We start from the raw sequence: 23,353 nt of genomic DNA, 5'->3' as shown, positions 1-23,353 counted from the left end.
CAACAGGATCGTAAGTGTGCCATGGGCCTAGGTGTAATGAATGTTATATTTTTTGTACCATGTTGAAATATGTGAATAAACAAATGTTACCTCAGCTGTGGCAATTTTGTATCTGGTAAGGCTTTTCTTTGGGAAAGAAACATTGTGACTGACCTCTCATAGGACACTGCCCAATTATTCCAATGAAAGTCCCGGAATGGCCCTTAAAGAATATGTAAACCCAACATATTCCTGATATGTGGCTGCTGTACCATGTACTTGTATGAGAAAGTACCCGGTTCTCATTGTATTGCTTCCTTTGTATGGAATCCCTGGTGTTCCTGCCAGTCCCTCTGCTTTCCCATTAAAAACTGACCAAGCAGAAGAGGACAGCGTGGTCAGTTCTCTAGCTGTGCTGGGAACTTAGCCTGCGCTCAGCCTTTCACTGGGAAGATCAGTGTACTGCTGTTTCTCTCCGCAACCCCCCTAGCACTTATGCAGCAGAGAACACGCTACCAACTGGGAAAGTGGTTCTCAACTCCTGTCCTCAAGACCCACTTAGGGTCCTTTCAGACGTCCTTTCAGTTTTTCAGTCCGCTCCGTCGGCTCAGCGGGGATTCCCGCTGAGCTCTCGGCGGATAGGGCGGTCCCCGCACACAGTGCAGGGACCGCCCTGTCTCTGTTCCGCTGTCCCCTATGGGGAACCGGATGCAGACGGACCGTCTGTCCGTCTGCATCAGTTCCGTTCCGCCGGACGGAAGAAAAATAGGGTTTTCTTCCGTCCGAAAACCGGATCCCGACGGACGCGGACGCTAGCGGATGCTCCATCCGCTAACGGACGCATTCCCATAGGGATTCATTACAAGTCCGTTAACGGACTTGTAATGAACGGACAGGCGGAACGGACATGTGAAAGGGGCCTAACAGGCCAGATTTTAAGTATTACCTTGGAGAGATGCAGATTGGAATACTGCAATCACTGACCAGCAAATTATATCACCTGTGATGTATTTCAGCTATCTTTAGACATGTGCAATTCATTTAGTTCTGAATTTGTTTGTTTTTTAAAGAATATCGACAAATTCGTTAATTTGGAAATATCCGAATTAACGAAAACTCGTTTGACAATTTTTTCCAAATATTCGTAAATTTGAATATTAAAAAATTAGCAAATTTGAAAATTTGTAAATTCGAAAAAATACAAAAACCGAAAATTCGATAATCTGAAATAACTAACTACCGTATTTATCAGCGTATACCGCGCACTTTTTTGCCCTGAAAATCAGGGCAAAATCGTGGGTGCGCGATATACGCCGATCCCCGCGCAGAGTTTGAACACTGCGCCGGCATATACCGAGCGCAGTACACTCGTGTATAGTCGGGCAGGCTCGGCTCCTCTCGCGCTCACGTCCTGGACGTGAGCGCGAGAGTAGCCGAGCCTGCCCGACTATACTGTGCTCGGTATATGCCGGCGCAGTATTCAAACTCGGCGCGGGAAAGCGGGGATCGAGCGGGGAGGACACCCGAAGCCGCAGACGGACGCCAGACCCAATGAGGCCGCCGATGGACGCCGCGCAAGACACCAAAACTGTAAGTACTAAAATGTTTTTTTTTACAGGAATGTCGGGTCCACTTTAGGGGTGCGCGCTATACGCCGGAGCGCACAATACCCCGATAAATACGGTAATAATAACTTAACTATTACGAACTATTAAAGGGGTTGTAAAGGTTTGTTTTTTATTTTCTAAATAGGTTCCTTTTAAGCTAGTGCATTGTTGGTTCACTTACCTTTTTCTTCGAATTCCCGTCTAATAGCCAGATTCAGAAAGACTGGCTTAACTTTGAGGAGGCGTATCGCATATGCGCTACGCCGCCATAAGTCAGAGAGGCGAGTGCTGTATTCAAAAAGCACTTGCCTCCTAAGTTACGGCGGCGTATCGTAAATGGGCCGGCGTAAGCGCGCCTAATTCAAATGAGTTTTATGTTAATGACTCGTGACCCGACGTGATTGACGTTTTTAACAAACGGCGCATGCGCCGTCCGTGGACATATCCCAGTGTGCATTGCTCCAAAGTACGCCGCAAGGACGTATTGGTTTCGACGCGAACGTAAATTACGTCCAGCCCCATTCACGGACGACTTACGCAAACGACGTAAAAATTTCAAAATTCGACGCGGGAACGACGTCCATACTTAAAATTGGCTAGGCCAGCTTTTTGTTCGACTAACTTTACGCCGGAAAACGCCTTACGTAAACGGCTTATCTTTACTGCGACGGGCAAGCGTACGTTCGTGAATAGGCGTATCTCGCTGATTTACGCATTCTAGGTGTAAATTAGCGTTCACGCCCCTAGCGGCCGGCGGAACTAGACAGCTAAGATACGACGGCGCATGCTGTCGTATCTTAGCTCCATTTAATTGTATTTCAATTTAAGAATACACTTAAATGTACGACGGCTTAGATTCAGAGTTACGACGGCGTATCTACTGATACGCCGGCGTAAACGTCTCTGAATCTGGCTATAAATGTTTTTTTTCTTTGTCTGAATTTCTTACGTCCTGTTCCTCCTCAGTAAGCTGTTCTGACTGACTTTCCACCGCTCGGATGATGGTGGAAAGCTTACTGAGGAGAAACAGGAAGTGAGAAATTCAGACAAAGAAAAAAAACATTTAGAAGGGAAATGGAAGGAAAAGGTAATTGAACCAACAATGCACTAGCTTAAAGGAACCTATTTAGAAAATAAAAAACAAACCTTTACAACCCCTTTAAATTATAGGTATTGGAATTTCCTTTCAAATTAGTCTGTTTGTGAATGTAACGAAAACACATTTATCCAAAGTTACAAATTATCTGAACTAACGAATGCCACATAACAAATTAATAATAATAAATAACAATAATAAAAACGTTTTATTATTATTTATTATTAATTTGTTCAGTTCCATCTGTTTAGATGTGGCATTCGTTATTTCGGATAATTCGTAACTTCGGATAAATTAGTTACCACAAAACCTATATTAGGATGACTCTGAGCCTGTAGGAGCCCCAAGACCAGAGAGCTAGTACTTTGGTGAAAACTCTGGGGCCAATGGACAGACCGAACAACAGGGCCACAACCTAAAAGCTGGAAGATCGGGACATGCAAATGAGCATCCCTGGGATGCCAGGAAATCTCCCAGCTGGAGGGAGGCAACCACTGACTCTGCGGTCACTCCCTTTGGAACTTCTGTAACCAGAGAAACTTGTTGAGTCTCTTGCAGTATAGCATGGGGCGAATTTTGCGGTTTGGTTTCGGAACCATAAAACGTTTTCAGTAGAAAGCACGTAGTCTTTCACCCTCTGGGATTATCAGATTATCACTCCTTGTGAAAAGGTAGGAGCTTGAAAAAAAAGAACAGTAATTTTAGCAGATTCAAAGAAACATTGGTCCCAAAAATGTGTCAAAAGTGTCCGCCTAAAAATCACAGATCGCTGCCATAACTAGTAAAAACAAAAAAAAATAAAGCTATTCCCCTATTTTGTAGACGCTATAACTTTTGCACAAACCAATCAATATATGCTTATTGCGTTTTTTTTTACCAGAAATATGTAGAAGAATACTTATCAGCCTCAACTGAGGACAAATTTGCTTATTTTTTTAAAAAAAATGGGATATTTAGTATAGAAAAAAGTACTAAATATTGCTTTTTTTTTTGTTCAAAATTGTCGATCTATTTTTGTTTATCGCGCAAAAACTAAAATCCCGCAGAGGTGATCAAATACGACCAAAAGAAAGCTCTATTTGTGAAGAAAAAAAAAAGGACGTCATTTTTGTTTGGGAGCCACATCGCACGACCGCGCAATTGTCAGTTAAAACGACGCAGTGCCGTATCGCAAAAAGTGGCGTGGTCTTTGGCCAGCCAAAAGGTCCGGGGCTTAAGTGGTTAATATAGACATGGAGGAGCTTTACTATTGCAGCTGTGCATAGTAACCAGCTTCTAACTTCAGCTTTGCCAATAAAACCGATTACTATGCACAGCTGCACCAGTTTTAGTAAAGCTCTTCCAGTGTGTCCTGTGATGTAAAGAAACTTCTATAGCAGGGATATGCAATTAGCGGACCTCCAGCTGTTGCAAAACTACAAGTCCCATCATGCCTCTGCCTCTAGGTCTCATGCTTTTGGCTATCAGAGTCTTGCTATGCCTCATGGGACTTGTAGTTCTGCAACAGCTGGAGGTCTGCTAATTGCATATCCCTGTTCTATAGTATATACCAGGGATATGCAATTAGCGGACCTCCAGCTGTTGCAAAACTACAAGTCCAATCATGCCTCTGGGTGTCATGCTTGTGGTTGTCAGAGTCTTTTTATGCCTCATGGGAATTGTAGTTCTGCAACAGCTGGAGGTCCGCTAATTGCATATCCCTGGTATATACCATGCTGGGTGGTGGTCCGCGTAAGCATTCCTGCCCAACACTTTAACCTCTTGGCTGCTAAGCATTGAAAACTTGCTGCTGCCAACATTTGGCTAGTTGTCCAGGAGGTGAGAATGGCAGCGTTGGCCATCACTCCCACTACCTGGCACACCTCTAAAAAAAAAAAAACCTTTAACATTTTCTGATATGTAACTGATTGTTTAAAAGTATAGCCAACGTTCCTTTGGCCAAATCATAGGAGTGCACCTTGTTCTGCACTCTAGTGACGCAGATGACAGGCTAAAGCCGTCAGATGATATAAAGCTGGTCCAGGACCCGAGGGATCCCAACAATACTGTCAGGATCCACCAGCAGCTTATGGTACGAGTCATTTGATGGCTTGACCAAATTGAGCGCACAACCAACTGTGGCCATTATTCAGTCTGTATGTGACCATTTTTCCCTGATCAGTCGTAAATGCATATATGCAGCCCTCAAATGGCTGGGGTCCTAGCAACCCACACACATGTTCCACCATTGCAACTGCAGGTCTAAACAGACATCGTCAGCCAGAAAGCATAAGGCCCCTTTCACACTGGGGCGTTTTTCGAGTGAAGCCTCATCTGCAATCCCAATGTGCTGGTAAAGCACCGCTAAGACCCTAAAGTTTTAGGGCGTTTTTGCAGTGCCTCAGTGTGAAAGGGTAAGGCGTTTTTACAGCACTTTTAATTCATTTCAATGGAGGGGGGCATTTTCGGAGCGTTTTTCTTCAGCGTCCAAAAGCTGCTCCAAAGATGCTGCTTGCAGGACTTTTCTCAACGCCCCGCCAGTGCAACACCTCAGTGTGAAAGGGCAAGGCGGTTTTTACAGCGCTTTCAATTCATTTCAATGGAGAGGGGCGTTTTTTTCAGCGCCCAAAAGCTGCTCCAAAAATGCTGCTTGCAGTGTGAAAGGGTCCATTGAGATGCATGGAGAGCGTTTTATTAGCGATATTTTTAACGCTAAAACGCTTCAGTGTGAAAGGAGTCTTAGTGTTAGTTCCACTTTAACCGCTTCCCGACCGGTTCCTGTATATATGCACACAGCAACAGAATGGCTATATATAGCGGGTCCTTTAAGAGCCAGGAGCAGAGCACACTGCACAGCGGGGGGACTCGATATGCCTGGTCGGTGGGTGTGATTGTGGGCACGAGGATTTGTGTGTAAAAACAAATCCCTGTTCTGTCAGGGAAGGACAAACAGATCGTTGTTCCTACTTCGTAGGAACAGACTGTCTCCTCCAGTCAGTCCTATCCCCTCAGTTAGAACACACCCATTTAACACCTTGACCACCGCCAGTGTTATTTATACAGCAATCAGTGGCTATTTTTAGCTCTGATCGCTGTATGCATGTCAATGGTGCAAAAAAATCTGTCCGCTACAATCCTATTTTATATATATATATATATATATATATATATATATAAACACACACACACCCCGATCGCCACATCACTAGTAAAATAAAAATGCCATAAATATATTCTCCATTTTGTAGACACTATAACTTTTGTGCAAACCAAAAATATGCTTGCCATTTTTACCAAAAATATGTAAAATAAAACTAACCTGATGAAGAAAAAAATTTTTGGGGATATTATAGCAAAAGTAAAGTGTTCGCAAAATTGTCGCTCTATTTTTGTTTATAACGCAAAATATAAAAACCGCAGAGGTGATCAAATACCACCAAAAGAAAGCTCCATTTGTGGGGGGAATAATTTTTTTTTGGGGGGGGCAACATCACACGACCGCAATTGTCAGTTAACCGGTTAGGACCCGGACCATTACGCAGGTGGCTCCTTTTTGCGATTCGGCACTGCGTCGATTTAACTGACAATTGCGCGGTCGTGAGACGTGTCTCCCAAACAAAATTGACGTCCTTCTTTTCCCACAAATAGAGCTTTCTTTTGGTGGTATTTGATCACCTCTGCGGTTTTCATTTTTGGCGCTATAAACAAAAATAGAGCGACAATTAAAAAAAAATTAAAAAATTTACTTTTTGCTATCATAAATATCCCCCAAAAATATAAAAAAAAAAAACATTTTTTTTCCCTCAGTTTAGACCGATAGATTTTCTACATATTTTTGGTAAAAATAAAATAAAAAATTGCAAGCGTTTATTGATTGGCTTGCGCAAAAGTTATAGCGTTAACAAAATAGGGGATAGTTTTATGGCATTTTTATAATTTTTTTTTTTACTACTAATGGCAGTGATCAGCGTTTTTTTTTCATGACAGCGACATTATGGCGGACACATGGGACACTTGACACGTTTTTGGGACCATGACATGGCAGTGAAGGGGTTAACCACTAGGGGGCGCTGTAGGGGGTTAAGTGTGACCTCATGTGTGTTTCTTACTGTAAGGGGGCGGGGCTGGACGTGTGACGTCACTGATCGTCGTTCCCTACATCAGGGAACAGACGATCACTGACACGGAGAAGAACGGGGAAGGTGTGTTTATACACCTCTCCCCATTCTTCAGCTCTTGTGACCCGATCGCGGGACACCGGTCACGGAGCTTAGGACCGGGTTGCGAGCGCACGACCCACGGCTGGGTTCTTAAAGGGGACATACATGTACGCCCTTGTGCCATTCTGTCTATGTATATCGTCGTGCGGCGGTCCTTTAGTGACGCAGTGCCGTGTCTCACAAATTCTCCTGGTCAGGTAGGGGGGTACATTTTTCTGGAGCTGAAGTGGTTAAGTCACCTGTGTCCTATAGGAGAGATCTACTTCCTGACCTGGGAGAAAATCTCTGCCGTATAACAGAAGACACCCCTAAAGTCAGTCAATCGTTACAATAGCAGGTTACCCACCACTTCCTGTCCCAAGGAAAAATTACCAGCTGGAATATATACAAAAAAAAAAAAAAAAATAGGATTTTTGTACTCACCGTAAAATCCATTTCTCTGAGTTCATGGACAGACACAGCAGCAATTGACCTTAGGGTATTATCCTCCCTTTAGGAGATTGACTAGGCAGAAAAACAGCATGTTAGGTGTTAAAACACTCCACACAGTACAGTACCTCCCAGGGGCAGATCCCCCGGGTACATCCCTCTCTCTGCATCATGCAGCCTCAGTTCTTAAACAAGCAGTACAAACAAAGGAGGGGTAGGTGCTGTGTCCATCCATGAACTCGGAGAAATGGATTTTACGGCGAGTACAAAAATCCTATTTTCTCTTCCGTTCATGGACGGACACACCAGCAATTGACCCTTAGGGACGTCCCCAAGCAGTGTCAAAAAAATCGAGGGGTGGGAAAACACAGCAAACCAACTTCACCCCCAAAACAAATCAGAGTTCCTCAACGGAGGAACTTCAACCTTAAACAGCCGCCTGCAAAACCTTGCGGCCAAAGGAGGCATCTGAAGATGCACTCACATCCACCTTGTAAAACTTTGAGAAGGTGTGGACTGACAACCAGGTCACTGCCTTACACACCTGTAAAACAGACGCTTGATGGCGGAAAGCCCAAGAAGCCCCAATCGCCCTAGTCGAATGCGCCGTAACCAGGAAGGGAGGCGCCCTTTAGGGCATAGGCCTGAAGCACGACCTGTCTGATCCACCTAGAAATGGTGGCAGACGAGACCACCAGACCCTTCTTAGGACCAGTCACCGACAAGAACATTGAATCCGACCTCCGAAACGGAGCCGTAGCAGACAAGTACACCCGTATGGCTCGAACCACGTCCAAGCAATGTAACGTTGCCTCCTCTGGGTTCGTCGGCCGAGGACATAAGGATGGAAGAACAATGTCCTCATTAATGTGAAAGGCCGAAACAACCTTAGGAAGGAATGTCGGCTGCGGCCACAGCACCAGCTTATCCCTGTGGATGACCAAGTAAGGAGCCTTGCAAGACAAGGCCGCTAGTTCAGAAACCCGTCTGATCGAGGCAATTGCCACCAGAAAAAACACCTTCTGGGAAAGAGTCAATAAAGGGATTTTCTGAATGTCCTCAAACGGAGACTTCTGAAGCACTGAGAGAACCAAATTCAAGTCCCATGGAGGCAGTGGAGGACGCACAGGAGGGGCCACATGTCGAACCCCCTGCACAAACGTACGCACCAGAGAGTGCGACGCCAAGGGTCACTGAAAGTAAACAGCCAAGGCCGAAATCTGCCCCTTAACCGTACTTAAGGCGAGAGCCTGATCCACTCCACGCTGTAAGAACAGCAGAATCCGGGACATCACGTATGTATGAGGGTGCCAATTTATCTCCTCGCACAGAGATGTAAGCCTTCCACGTACGATGGTAAAACTTCCGCGCCCGCAGCATGGTAGAGATCACCGAGTCCAACAGGCCTCGATCCTTCAGCACCTGGCTTTCAACAGCCACGCCGTTAAAGCCAACGACTGTAAAGCAGGATGAAAGATAGGACCCTGCGACAGAAGATCCTCTCGCAGAGGCAGGCGCCAAGGAACGTCTGCCACCAGATGCACCAGATCTGCGTACCAGGGACGGCGAGGCCAATCCGGAGCGATTAGGATTATTGGTATCGGCTTCCACTCTGCGCAGCAGACAAAGAAGAAGCTTCAGAGGGTGGAAGGCGTAGATTAGGTCGATAGTGACCCCAAGGCGCCACCAACAGGTCTGATGCGTCCGCCCACGGGTCTCTTGACCTGGCCACGAACAGCGACACCTGCCGATTGAGACGGGACGCCAGAAGATCCACGTCTGGAGTGCCCCATTTAAGACACAGATTCTGAAACACATCCGGGTGTATCGACCATTCTCCTTGGTCTAGTGTCTTGCGACTTAAGTAGTCCGCCTGCCAGTTCTGTACCCCGGAATGTACACAGCCGACAGAGCCGGAACGTACTTTTTGGCCCACCCGAGGATGTACGCGACTTCCACCGCTGCAGCTGAGCTCCGTGTGCCCCCTTGATGATTGACATACGCCACATCCGTGGCGTTGTCGGACTGCATCCTGGTCGGTCGACCCTGCAGACCCAGAGACCCCTTGGAGAGGCACAGCCTGATCGCCCGGAGTTCCAGGATATTGATTGGCAGACGGGACTCCTCCCGAGTCCAGCGCCCCTGGGCTGACTGGACACACCAGACACCCCCCCCCAGCCAGAGAGACTGGCATCCGTCGTGACCACCGTCCAATGGCACGGCAGAAACGATTTTCCGGCCCGAAGTACCGGAGATGTCAGCCACCACACCAGGGATGACCTGACCAGGCGACTCACCTGGACCTGGTAATCCAGAGACGAAGGGGGCTTGTCCCAACGCGACAGAATTTCTCTGTAACACTCGTGTGGAATTGAGCATACGAAACCGCCTCGAAGGAGGCCACCATCAGACCCAGAACCCGCATGCAAAAGCGAAGTGACGACCACTTCTGGGTCGCCAACCGCTGCACCGCCGATTGCAGTGTCTGAAGTTTCTCCGTTGGAAGGAAAACTCTCGCCTTCGAGGAATCCAGGACCAACCCCAGGTATTCCAGACGCTACAAACACCAACTTTTGGACATTCAGCAGCCAACCGAATTCCCAGAGGGTCTGGCAGGTGATAGACACATCCACCTCTAACTCTGAGCTTGAAGTAGCTCTCAGGAGAAGGTCGTCCAGGTATCCTACAATAGCGATCCCGCGCTGCCTCAGCAGGGCCAGAATCGGAGCGAGCACCTTGGTGAAAACCCGTGGTGCCGAGGCCAGGCCCGAAAGGGAGGGCCACAAATTGAAAGTGGTCCTCTCACCGCAAAGCGCAGAAATCTCTGGTGCTTTGCACATGTGGGGATATGCAGGAACGCGTCCCTGATATCCAAGGACGCCAGCCAATTCCCCTGATGGGAGTGCCGCCATTACAGAGCGAACCAACTCCATCCTGAACTTTTGCACCCTGACAAAACAGTTGAAGGCCTTGAGATCCAGGATTGGACGGACCCCTTCCTTCTTGGGGACTACAAACAGATTGGAGTAAAACCCCTGAAACCGTTCCAGCAAAGGAACCGGCACAATCACTCCCCTGCCACTAGAGGCAAAAACCCCTTCCAAAATTGAAAAACATCATGCGGGCTACAAGAAAATGGCTGCCGATCGTCAATAAAGGCGCCCTGCAAAATGGTGGCCGTGACCGTGCAGAACACAGTAAACACCCAGGAGGGCCCACCTGCACACACACACACAGCAACAATAAAGACCACACAGCACCAACAGCCACAGGACAGAGCCCCCCACCTCATGGCCGACCACCCAGAAAGCGGGGAGGGAGAGAGGAAAGTAGGGCGGACTACAAGGATCGAGCCTGTCACCCAGTCGGCAGTTGATTGTAGATCCCAGGATCTAAAAAAAAAAAAAAAAAAAATGCAGGAAAATAAAAAAAAATAATCTCCAGAGCACATGGGCCCAGAGGAGCCATGTCTTTGAAAATAAAAGCTGCATGATGGAGAGGGATGTAACCGGGGGATTTTTAAGCGTCACTTTACTGTAGTTTTGTGGTGCTTTTAACCCCCCTGCTAGCGGCTGAAAAAGTGTTCAAATCGGCCACGACTTTGCCCATTGATTTCAATGGGAAGAAGGGGTGCAGTGTATTCATCGCTCCTAAAGCACTGCAAAGAAGCTGCTGGCAGGACTTTGATGCCCTGCCAGTGCAGCGCCCCAGTGTGAAAGCACTTCAGGCTTTCACACAGGGATTGCAGATGAGACCTCTCAGGCGCAATTTTTTAGTGCTAAAGTGCATGAAAAACCCCTCCAGTGTGAACGTGATCCAAAGCAAGTGGTGTGACCTTTTGAAGAGCAAGGGCCACTTAAGCGACTTTATAACCGGTCACAATAAGCAGAGCAGGCATACGACAGGTCTGTGTTCGCTCTGCACATGCAGAGCAGGCAGGGACACAGCCCACTCTATTGGCCCTCATCTGCCCAGATTTATTGTAGACGGTCACAAGTCTGTTTACATCTTTGGCTCAATAGAGATGAATGGAGGGTCCGATTGGATTGGACTAACCATGTCAAAGGGGCCTAAAGCTGCTTTCACACTGATGCATTTTACTGCACCCTCTGTGGGTAAACGGCACCTGTGGCTTTGCTATAGACTTCAATTATATCCTGCAGGTGTGGTGCACTTTCTGAAGTGCACCAACCCACAGGTTGTAACAGAAGTCTATGGCTCAGTGCAGGTAACTTGCTGGTGTTCTGCCCTACAGATCAATTTAAATTACAGCCCAGTAACCACTGCAGAACAGATATGCCCATACATGTATTGATTTCATTCAGGTATTGCTGGCTGTTGCTGTCCCAGGCAGAGAGCATTTGGTATCACTCTGCCTGTGACAGGAGTTGGCACTTAAAGTGGTTGTAAACCCACTTTTACCTACAGGTAAGCCTATAAGGCTTACCTGTAGGTATAAAGAATCTCCTAAACCTGTACGTTTAGGAGATATTCCCCTCGCAATGCGTCGCTGATTGCAGCGGCGCAGGGGGATCCTCGGCTGAAGGGCCGGCCCATGAGGAAAGGAAATCTCCTCCGCGCATGTGACCTCATCGCCGCTCCAGCCAATCACAGCGCTGGAGCGGCGATACCCGGAAGACACGCTCGGCCGAAGTATTTTAAATTGAGCCAATATGCGGTGCATACTAGCTCATTATGGCTTTTTCCTTGCGGGTTTAAAAAAAAAAAAAAAAAGAAAAAAAGTTTACAACCTCTTTAACATGAAGCATTGGCTTATGCCAACCTGTCATCCCAGAGCAGGAGAGGAGGTTGCAAGCCACTGGTTGGGCACCCCTGGTCTAAAGCACGTTATGACATCGCTTATTTTTTGTCATTTGGCCCCCTGCAACACCTAAAAAAACCTGGCTGATCCTGCCAGTTTCCCAATCCCTCTAAACTGACCACGGTGCATCATGGCTGCTGAGCCCTGACACTGGTCAGTTTATATGCCTGTCATTAGCAGCCTGCTCTGTTTCCACCCCCTTCCGCTGCCCTCATTTAACTTAATTTGTTTACACCATCAGCACCGCCTCCAATTGCAGTGTCCCTCTCTGAATGCTTTTTAAATGCTGCAAATACCCAATTTAAGATTGCAATCACATGACCAAGCCAGCTTTCTCCTCTCCAGAATGAGATCAGCAGGGGAATCATAGCCCCACCCACTGCAACTGAGTAAAGGAAAAAGCTGAGATTAGAAGCCAATTGGCTACCATGCACCAGCTTTAGCAAACCTCCAAAGTGTTTGACTGACCAGCCAAATTTTTTGAAATCTTTAGGTCTTGTGTAGAAGCTGACCCATCTAGATTTACAACCCTGTGTATGTAAACATCCCTCTCCCCACCCATAAATAAGTGAATATTAGAGACAGAGAGCCAATTAAATAAGTTTATTTTCTTGGACCATCATTTGTTACAGTACAGGTAAAGTGCAATGGTGTTCCTTTTATTTCAGGCAGATGGAGTGGATTCAAGTATTAATGCCCCCATAATAAAACTTTACAGCAGCTTGCTTGGGAAATTTAAACTTGGAACAGCCATCAATACAAATTTGTGTCCTAGGAGTTTTAACAGATCAAGACGGAATACAGTTCGTTGAAATTTGTTTTAATCGACCTCTTCAATGGTAGGGCCGGAGGAGCCACCGCCGCCACTTGGAGCTCCGCCTGCACCTGGAAAGCCTCCGGGCATTCCTCCTGGCATGCCACCTGCACCCTGGTACAGCTTGGTAATGATGGGGTTGCATATTTTCTCCAGCTCCTTCTGTTGGTGTTCAAACTCATCTTTTTCAGCAGTCTGAAAGGGAAATTGGTCAGATTTAGCAAATCATCAATATTGGATACTGTACTCTACTCTTTTTTAGAGAAGTTATAAACCCCGCTTTGATTTTTACCTATAAGCAAGGCTAACTTTTGGGATACATTTTTACCTACACGTGCAACATTTAGGAGCCACCCTGCATGCAACCGCTGTCAGCGCCGCATGTGCTCTGAAGGTCGGCATACTGAGCAGAGGGGCTCCTGAGTGACATCACTTTCTAGAGACAGAAATCACAAAAAGGACAGGAGAAGATGTCAGCCCTCAGCAGCGAGTGCCACCAAGAGGACTTTTCACTGGAAAAGCCAAGTTATAAAGGCAAACATGTAACACGCGTGAGTGTGAGGCACACTTGAATATTATGCCAATGTAGTTTGCAAATTGCTTTTGACAAGTTGGAAGGCTGGCCGCAGTCCGGGGCTATATAGCCCTCCTCCACAGCCGAGTTAAGCATCGGTTTGCGTTTCTGGGTTCCCACATCTATTTCAGTCACACAGGGTATGCCTGATTTTTTTTTTTTGGTATACTGCCCAGTCAGGCCAGGGCACACTGCAGGTCTTGGTAAGTTAGCGCTTTTCAGTCCAGGAGGACTGACCAAATATAAAATATGTGTAGGGTAGAAGTTGTGTAGGTTAGTGACATGTTTTACACTAATCAGTAGGTTTAACATTTTAGACATCTCCCTTAAAACTAGCTTGAAGTGGAAACAAACTGAAACCCCCCCACACATACCTAGGAGTTCTCTAAGCTAAAACTTTTAACCCCCGCTGTGCCCGGGCTGTAAAACTATACAAAATAAACTTTCACTTACCTGCCTACGATCCCCCGTTGTTCCGATATCGCCGTCCCGTTCTCCGGTCCCTTCCACTTCCTGCGGGTCGGTGACTCACAGTGCGCTCAGCCTATCAGCGGCCGCGACATTGCTGCGGCCGCTGATAGGCTGAGCGCACTGTGAGTCACCGACCCGCAGGAAGTGGAAGGGACCGGAGGACGGGACGGCGATATTGGAACGGGGGATCGTAGGCAGGTAAGTGAAAGTTTATTTTGTATAGTTTTACAGCCCGGGCACAGCGGGGGTTAAAAGTTTTAGCTTGGAGAACTCCTTTAAGAATAAAACACCAATTTTTTTAGGGTGCAACATGTTGCCACTGCCTGATTCCCTCTACCCTTGCTCTATGTGCCAACTACAAGCCCCAACATACTTTACAGCCGACAGCGTGTAGTTCCTCAGCCATGCTTTTACAGGCTAAAAATTCATTCCCCCCCCATTGCAAAAAGTTAACTATTCTTGAAGTAAGCTCCCCATCTAAAGCAAGAAAATTGAGTCGCACCTATCCAGATTTTACCTGATATGCGCAACAAGGTTTGAAACCAGCATCAATGCAAAAATTGGAAGAAAGCAAGACTAGTTATTTGTGGCCCCAGATAGACACACTATAAGAACAGTGACTTCCCCTTGAACCCATTGGGTTCCAATGACCATCATGATTTGTCGCTCAGACATCCAAGGAAGGTATTTAGCCATCATGAGCCTTGCAACTCGGGTCTGGAGGAAACTACGAATGGCATGGATACATTCATCATTGCGACAATAAGAACCAAAAATCCTGTCTTCCCAAACATACCTGGTTTTTGTCCAGCCAACTGATGATCTCGTTGCATTTGTCCAGGATCTTCTGTTTGTCCTCATCACTGATCTTGCCTTGGAGTTTCTCATCCTCAACAGTTGCCTTCATGTTAAAAGCATAGGACTCCAATGAGTTTTTGGAGGAGACCTTGTCCCTCTGCTTCTCATCTTCACACTTGTACTTCTCAGCTTCTTGCACCATGCGCTCAATGTCCTCTTTGCTCAGACGACCTACAAAAAGCACACCATTTTTTAAGTTTCAGAAACCAATTCACAATTCCACTGGAAACATAATGAAAAGGTTTATTGTATTAGCCGCTCAGACATCCAAGGAAGGTATTGAGCCATCATGAGCCTTGCGACTCAGGTCTGGAGGAAACTACGAATGGCGTGGAAACATTCATCATAGCGGGATAACTTTCCATTGCAGCCCTGGCATGCCTTACCTTTGTCGTTGGTAATTGTGATCTTGTTTTCCTTGCCAGTGCTCTTGTCCACTGCAGACACATTCAAGATACCGTTGGCATCAATGTCAAAAGTAACCTCAATTTGAGGAACACCACGTGGGGCTGGTGGAATACCAGTCAATTCGAACTTGCCCAGCAAGTTGTTGTCCTTGGTCATGGCCCTCTCACCTTCATATACCTGAAGAGAATAAAAGCTTTTGAGTAAAGCAAATAAAAAAAAATGCAATAAAGGAACACAAAAGCTAAAAACTTGATCTCAACTTGATGCATACCTGAATTAAGACACCAGGCTGGTTGTCAGAGTAGGTTGTGAAGGTCTGTGTCTGCTTTGTGGGAATGGTTGTGTTACGCTTGATCAGGGTTGTCATGACTCCACCAGCGGTCTCGATACCCAGAGACAGAGGGGTGACATCAAGCAGCAGGAGGTCCTGAACGTTTTCAGATTTGTCTCCAGACAGGATAGCAGCCTGAACAGCTGGAATAAAAATAAAACCGCATGTTAGACAAACAAAGCCCATTTCAGGGGAAAGGGGGAGCAGTGTGCATGTGGTCGCTCAGACATCCAAGGAAGGTATTGAGCCATCATGAGCCTTGCGACTCAGGTCTGGAGGAAACTACGAATGGCGTGGAAACATTCATCATTGCGAAATGCACCTCAGATAAACACTAGTACAAGTCTCTAAATTAAGAATTCTATTTTGCATGAAGTTTCATCAGTAGCTACAGCCGCTTACATACCTGCACCATAGGCCACAGCCTCATCTGGATTGATGCTCTTGTTCAGTTCCTTGCCATTGAAAAAGTCCTGAAGCAGTTTCTGAATTTTGGGGATACGGGTGGAACCTCCGACCAAGACGATGTCGTGGATTGCGGACTTGTCAAGCTTGGCATCACGAAGGGACTTCTCCACTGGATCCAGGGTGCCTCTGAAGAGATCGGCGTTGAGTTCTTCAAATCGGGCTCTTGTGATTGAGGTGTAGAAGTCAATTCCTTCATACAGAGAGTCAATCTCAATGCTAGCCTGGGTGCTGGAGGACAGGGTACGCTTTGCACGCTCGCAGGCGGTGCGGAGACGGCGAACAGCTCTCTTGTTGTCAATAATGTCTTTCTTGTGCTTCCTCTTAAATTCTGCTACAAAGTGATTCACCATTCTGTTGTCAAAGTCTTCCCCACCCAAATGAGTGTCACCAGCTGTGGATTTCACCTCAAAGATACCGTCCTCAATGGTCAAGATGGAGACATCAAAGGTTCCACCACCGAGATCAAAGATCAACACGTTTCTCTCTGCTCCAACCTAAAAAAGAAGCAACAAGACATTGTTAGTCAGACGTTAGGACTTCACTAGCAGATTAGAATCTAGGCATTGGCAGCAATGTCATTCAAGGGCTGGTTCACACTGCTGAGATGCGGGACCCCTGCGAATCCACTGCAGGTTGCAGGCATCGCGTCTCCCAGCAGCAGTTCACACTGCCCTATGAGAACTGCTGGGAGTGCAGTTAAAAGTCAATGACACCCCCAGATCAGTTTGCATAGTGCAGTGCGATCTGCAAATTTGGACAGGAATTGGATCGCATGGGTGTGAACACCCATGCAATCCGATTCTGCTGCGGACCAAAAAAAGGTAATCTGCAAATTTGGTTCGAATGCAATGCAAATTCAGCCATACCATCTGTATGCCTGAATTTGCATTGCAGTGCAAATCACCATGCAGCAGTGTGAACCGGCCCTAAAACTACACACCAAACTTTCCCTAATCATTTAATTGAAGGTTTTGCTACACGTACTACTTAATGCAAACATTTTTTTGCAGAGACCGCCAAATTATGGCCCTCCAGCTGTTGCGGAACTACATGTCCCATGATATATTGTGAAACAGGCAATACGGGAATTGTAGTTCCTGGAGGGCCATAGTTTGGAGACCCCTGCAAGTAGACCCTCAATCCATCTAAACACTTTGTTAGGAAAACCTAGCTGTATCGGATCGCTCAGACATCCAAGGAAGGTATTGAGCCATCATGAGCCTTTCGACTCAGGTCTGGAGGAAACTACGAATGGCGTGGAAACGTTCATCATTGCGATCCGACTCAACAGTAAAAAGCAGGGAAAAAATAAGCATACCTTTTTGTCCAAACCATAAGCAATGGCTGCAGCAGTTGGCTCATTGATGATACGTAGTACATTGAGCCCAGAGATGGTGCCGGCATCCTTTGTGGCCTGACGCTGGGAGTCGTTAAAATAGGCGGGGACGGTGATCACTGCATTTGTTACAGTCTAGAAGAAAAAAAAACAAGTGTTAGACCAACAAAACACCCCATTTCAAGAGAGGACAGGAGAGAAGCAGTGTGCATGTGGTCGCTCAGACATCCAAGGAAGGTATTGAGCCATCATGAGCCTTTCGACTCAGGTCTGGAGGAAACTACGAATGGCGTGGAAACATTCATCATCGCGAAATGCACTTCTCTCTCATTACACAAAATAAACTGCAAAATTCACACCTACAATCTACACAAGTTCAATTTTTATATAAGCACTAAAACCCCCAGCGCAATCTCAGGACACCTGGAGACGGCATAATACCCAATGCCAACATATGCCATGAGTTTTCCTGACAATTACCTTTCCAAGATAAGCTTCTGCAATTTCCTTCATCTTGGTCAAAACCATGGAAGAGACTTCTTCTGGGTAGAAAGACTTGGTCTCTCCTTTGTACTCTACTTGGAGTTTGGGTCTTCCTCCATCACTAATGACTTCGAAGGGCCAGTGCTTCATGTCAGACTGTACAACTGTGTCTTCAAACCTGCGGCCAATTAGACGCTTGGCATCTAGAAATAAAATAAATTTAGTTAAGCAAATAAAGTTACTTGCAATACTTAATTCAGACCATGTATACAACTAACCACTTTTACCCCCACCTTCTCAGCACTGAAAGATGGCCTGTCACTTTTATTTTTACTAAACTTTTCAAAATTCATGTCATAAAATTGTTTTCTTCTTCACCGATATGTAGAATTGATTGTCACTACTGATGAGGTGCTGACAAGTGTTACTGCTGGGCTCTGATTGGCACACTATTAATGGGGCACCAACTAGCAGCTGATGGGGCTGTGCCGATTAGGAATGCTATTTACGGCACTTCCTGGTTCACATGATCAGCTGTGATTGGTCACAGCCGATCATGTGGCAAGAAGTCTGCCAGAGGTTCCTTACTACAATTGGAGATGCGGCACGCCAGACTGAAACCGCACCTCCAATTGCTGCACTGCAAGCCCCTTTGGGGGGGCACACCGGCATGTTATTCTAAAAGACGCCCAGGCAGGATAACAGAACCACTGCCCAGCAATTTGCTATAGGCCAGCAGGGATATGGGTAAATTACTATGTTGCATGAATATTGTCAGTTTCTGTCTCTTCTGGGCAGACAATGCAACTTAAGCGAGTTTTCTGCATTCTTGTTAGGCCATTAGAGCCATCTTGCTAGAATGAATGGCCTAATCGAGCAAGGTCCGACCCCCCCCCCCCTTCTACATTTAGCACACTTGCTATGGACAACTTACCAAAAACTGTGTTTGTTGGGTTCATAGCAACCTGGTTCTTAGCGGCATCCCCAATCAACCTCTCGGTATCTGTGAAAGCCACATAACTGGGCGTGGTTCGGTTGCCCTGATCGTTGGCAATGATTTCCACCTTCCCATGTTGAAAGACACCTACACAAGAGTAGGTGGTGCCAAGGTCAATACCGACTGCTGGTCCTTTAGACATGATTGCTGCAAGAAGAGAAAAAAAAAAAATATAAAAATTTAGCATTCACAGGAACACTACAGAGAACCAAGAAAAAAAAATAAAAAAAAATAATAATAATAATTCTAGCTCAGTAAAGACATCAGATTGAGAAAAGGCCATTCTTATTGTAGAATTTAGCCATTGGTCAGAACATAAGCCCACCATCCACAGCTGTAAAAACTGAATGTAATAATATATATATAAAAAAAAAAAAAAAAAAGAGAATAAATAAAAAAGGACACTTTTGGCGCTATACAAACCCTGAATTTAAAACTGACAGGGCTAAAAAATAATTCACAAAAGCACTACAGGCAATGACAGTGCCCATCTGATTATAAACTATTCTAATGCTGTGTATGTGTATTAAAAAAAATACTTTTGGCAAGAATTCCTATAGTAAAAAAGGTGGAAACCTGTGTGCAATATCCAAACCAAAAAGCTTTATTAAAAAGGCATCCATTATCCAAGTGAAATGACAGAGGCCATTTTATACTGTACGGCCATCTTGCTGTAGCACACCACCATGTGACTACACAAAGGGCAAAGACACTGGAATCCTATTACCCAATCTTTCCAAAGAGGAAGTCACCAGGAAAAGAATTCAGCACAAGCCCACCGATGACCTAATCCCCACAAATACAACCTCGTAACACAATCCAGCTTTCCTAAAATAAGCAACATGCGCAGGACTGGGGAAATCTACAGCATGCTGGGCCTTCCAGTTCCAAACACTATGCCCCAATATAACACAAGCCGCCTCCTTCACAGTGACACCCTACTAGAGCCTCAAGTCTCTGATGACAGTTTCAGTGCCACAATGGTGTTACTGTAGAGCTTGTACAAAAGGTTTTCACTACAGCCTGCCCACCCTTAGCGGCAGTGGTTCTCAACCTTCTAGTGCCGTGACCCCTTGATAAAATTTCCCAAGTTGTGGGGACCCCTAACAGTAAAATTATTTATGTAGCATGGGTTGGCAGCACCCAAGGCAAGATAAGTCTGCTTTAGGGCCAGTTCACTGCGCTTCCCCCCCTGCACTGTTTTCCAATAGCTCTAGTTCACACCATGCATTGTTTCCAGTGCAGAAACTGACTGCATGGTGTGAACTATAGCCATTGGAATACATTTTGTGCAGAAAAAAAACAAAGCACACAGAACTGCATCTGGTGTGAACTAGAACTATTGGAATACATGGATAATACTGCGTGCAATTTGTGCAGAAAAAAAAAAGCGCAGTTTGGTGAGAACTAGCACCAACTGTTTGGAACACCCAGCTGGCAAAAGGATCAGCCATCATGTTCCCACAACCTGATCACATTAACAGAAGCCAGTCTAGCTGAGCTCAGTCCATCTTTGTGCTAGGCACACTCAGCATATAAGCACTGGCCACCCCATCCCCCCGAGCAATGCATATTAGCATTATGCTGCTGCATGTGCTGGTTTTAAAGGGGTTAAATTACCCTTACTCCATAAAAAAAAATGCATTTAGATGTACCCAAAGTGATGCAATAAGGACAAATCTCATTTGTTTTAGACAAACCCTTTCATTAAATAAATAGTTGTACAATCAGATTGTGCAAGGCCAATGGGTGTGAAGGAAGTAACACCAACAGGCCAATGAAGTCGCCTCCCCCATATAGAACTACATGTCTCAGCAAAGCCTAATGAATTAGTCAATAAGTGGCCAGCCATTTGAAGCAAGGGTCTTGCAAAGGGACCTTTTTTAGTCCTTTAGGAATAAAGGGGGGCAGACTGTAGCCAGTGAGAGTAGAAAATGGCCTGGCGACACCACCCCCGTCATGGGGGGGGGAAGAATAGTGACCATCATTGGTGTAAATCAGGGATCGTCAAACTACGGCCCTCCAGCTGTTGTAGAACTACACATCCCATGAGGCATTGGGACACACCAACATGACTAGGCATGATGGGAATTGTAGTTCCTGAACAACTGGAGGGCCATAGTTTGAAGACCAATGGTGTAAATAGTGCCCCAGGAGCAGGCAGAGGGCCAGGGAAGAATAAATGCCACCCTATCATTGGTGCAAATAGTGTCCCAGGAGCCAATTAAAAGCAGGAAGAGGGCCAGGGAAGAACAATGCCCCCCTATCATTGGTGTAAATATAGTGTCCCATAGGCCAGGTAAAGGCAAGCAGATGGCCACAGTCTGGAGACCCCTGAATTAAAAGCAATCTCTACTGATAAGAGGAATGACCCCCCAATAAGGTCACAGCAGCAGCAGCCATTGAACTGCCATGCTTGGACTCCCCTCCCCCAAGCCCAGACACTACACAAAGGCTCAATTTAGAAAGCTAAATACATAAAAGTGCAAATTTTAAACGCAACAGCCAATAATATTTGAAGGGTACAGTCACATGACCAACAAATGATAGACCCTTTCGCTGTGTTAGTGGTCATTTAGGCTATAAGCCAATCAGATCTGAAGGTTAGGATCACATGACTAGAAATAAAAGATCAATTCTTAGGTTATGAAGGTGGTTATAGGGCGGGAAGGGTCACCATAGCAACAGAAGGCCAACTGCATGTCCCCAGCCCGAAAATTCAGCTCAGGTCACATGACCAGCTGCCCCCACACACCGTATGAGGCATACAAATAAATATTATATCCCGACCACCGACTATAGACCTAAAAGTCCCAGCGCACCAATGGCGATCAACGAACGGTAATCTCACCTGCACTGCGGTGTGTTGTGTGACCCGGTGTAGAAGCTGCTCGCCGTCTCCGAGCTGCTTGGTCCTTAGGAAATGAGAAGGAATGACGGGACCGGCGCCTTCTTATACAGCCCCAGAAGCTTCCAGAAGAACGTGACGTCAGTCCCCGCCCCACCGGGCTTAGTGGCCAATGGCGGAGCCGGCCGGCTTACACGTGACCGCAAACGTCACCCGCTTCTGGAAGCTTCCAGAGTCCGCATAGAAGCGCCCCGCCCTCCCTGTGAGGGAGCCGCGGCCGCCATCTTGTAATGGCCATTCATTCCCGCGTGGTGTCCTTGTACTCAAAGACCGTGTACACCGGCGGGCCGCCATTACCCACACGGTCAGCGGATGGCGTCATGCGGCTTAATGGTACGGTCAGCGGCCTGATAGTGCGGTGACATATTGTTCATTATAACGTGTTATAGACGGTACTGGAGGTGGTGGGAGTGAAGCGGTCACCGCCTGAATGTAAAAACCCAAAACAAAATGTCCATACACTGCGACCTGTGAAAATCAACGTCGTGTGAAAGTGAATTTTGCCCTCAAGTAACATGGCGGATGGACATGTAAGGAGCGGTTTGTCGCTTGAACGTGATAGGTTGCCGACTTCCCGTGTTTTAGAACGCGGGAACCGGCGGCCAATCACAGGCTTAGCATTTCGTTTAGCCATGTGGTTGCCAGGCGTAATCGCACCCACCACTTCCGGCGTTCCTGTCTGAGGTGAATTAGGCGGTCACATGGGATTCAGAGCGAGTGTGCTTGTTCTGTCCTGACAATAGGAAGCATTCCACCCACACAGAGAGTCCATTATGTGATCAGTGTCCTGTCTGTATACAGAGGGAGATATAGAGTATTCAGAAAAAAAAATGGGGGCTTTCTATAGCCAGTTCAATGGGCAGAAACAATATTATATAGATATATACAGCACAGGCAAATCTCACTATTGGGGCAATTCACTAAGAATTAATCACATGCAATAATGAAAAAAAGTCAGTTCATCAAAGCAAAATATCAAACTTGATGTCAATACTGCAAATTCATTAAAAATGTGAGGTAAAATACTGCTAATTAAATAAATATGAGGTAAATGTCACTAATTCAATAAAATATTAGGTAAATACCACAAATTCCCTAAAATATGCAGTAAATATCACAAATTCCATAAAATATGAGGTAAATACCACTAATTCCATAAAATATGAGGTAAATATCACAAATTCAATAACATATGAGGTAAATACCACACATTCCATAACATATGAGGTAAATACCACACATTCCATAACATATGAGGTAAATACCGCAAATTCTATAAAATATGAGGTAAATATCCAGAATTCAATAAAATATGAGGTAAATACCGCCAATTCCATAAAATATGACGTAAATACCACAAATTCCATAAAATATGAGGTAAATACCCCTAATTCTATAAAATATGAGGTAAATATCACAAATACAATAAAATTAGGTAAATACCACTAATTCCATAAAATATGAGGTAAATACCGCTAATTCCATGAAATATGAGGTAACCACTGCTAATTCAATAAAATATGAGGTGGATATCGCTGATTAATGAAAAAATATGAGGTAAATATCACCAATT

General features: G+C 45.8%; 1 protein-coding gene and 5 non-coding genes across 6 annotated transcripts; all 6 read right to left on the bottom strand.

The window, feature by feature from the left end:
• Window positions 1-12,720: 12,720 nt before the first annotated feature.
• On the bottom strand, window positions 12,721-21,834 carry HSPA8 (heat shock protein family A (Hsp70) member 8). The gene is made up of 9 exons (XM_040326389.1): window positions 21,724-21,834; window positions 18,810-19,019; window positions 17,873-18,078; window positions 17,375-17,527; window positions 15,995-16,550; window positions 15,529-15,731; window positions 15,236-15,434; window positions 14,788-15,020; window positions 12,721-13,141 (listed from the first exon to the last, which is right to left on the bottom strand). The coding sequence occupies exons 2-9, from the start codon at window positions 19,012-19,014 to the stop codon at window positions 12,953-12,955; spliced, it is 1,944 nt and encodes a 647-aa protein (XP_040182323.1). The 5' UTR covers window positions 19,015-19,019; window positions 21,724-21,834; the 3' UTR covers window positions 12,721-12,952.
• On the bottom strand, window positions 14,655-14,751 carry LOC120916634. Its single transcript, XR_005744045.1, has one exon. It is a non-coding gene; the product is annotated as a small nucleolar RNA SNORD14 (small nucleolar RNA).
• LOC120916631 lies at window positions 15,105-15,201 on the bottom strand. The gene has a single exon (XR_005744042.1). It is a non-coding gene; the product is annotated as a small nucleolar RNA SNORD14 (small nucleolar RNA).
• LOC120916630 lies at window positions 15,807-15,903 on the bottom strand. The gene has a single exon (XR_005744041.1). It is a non-coding gene; the product is annotated as a small nucleolar RNA SNORD14 (small nucleolar RNA).
• LOC120916632 lies at window positions 17,238-17,334 on the bottom strand. Its single transcript, XR_005744043.1, has one exon. It is a non-coding gene; the product is annotated as a small nucleolar RNA SNORD14 (small nucleolar RNA).
• On the bottom strand, window positions 17,609-17,705 carry LOC120916633. The gene has a single exon (XR_005744044.1). It is a non-coding gene; the product is annotated as a small nucleolar RNA SNORD14 (small nucleolar RNA).
• Window positions 21,835-23,353: the final 1,519 nt, after the last annotated feature.

Source organism: Rana temporaria, chromosome 10 (genome assembly GCF_905171775.1).
Source record: "Rana temporaria chromosome 10, aRanTem1.1, whole genome shotgun sequence".
Taxonomy (NCBI): Eukaryota; Metazoa; Chordata; class Amphibia; order Anura; family Ranidae; genus Rana; species Rana temporaria.
The sequence above is the reverse complement of the archived record's forward strand: the minus strand, read 5'-3'. Positions and strand labels throughout refer to the sequence as shown.

Excerpts from the sequence above, each read along its gene's own strand:
- HSPA8 (XM_040326389.1), bottom strand. The coding sequence starts at position 19,014 with ATGTCTAAAGGACCAGCAGTCGGTATTGACCTTGGCACCACCTACTCT. Across the intron at positions 18,079-18,809 it reads CCCAACAAACACAGTTTTTG|ATGCCAAGCGTCTAATTGGC; the intron begins GTAAGTTGTCCA and ends TTTTATTTCTAG. Across the intron at positions 16,551-17,374 it reads CTTATGGTTTGGACAAAAAG|GTTGGAGCAGAGAGAAACGT; the intron begins GTATGCTTATTT and ends CTTCTTTTTTAG.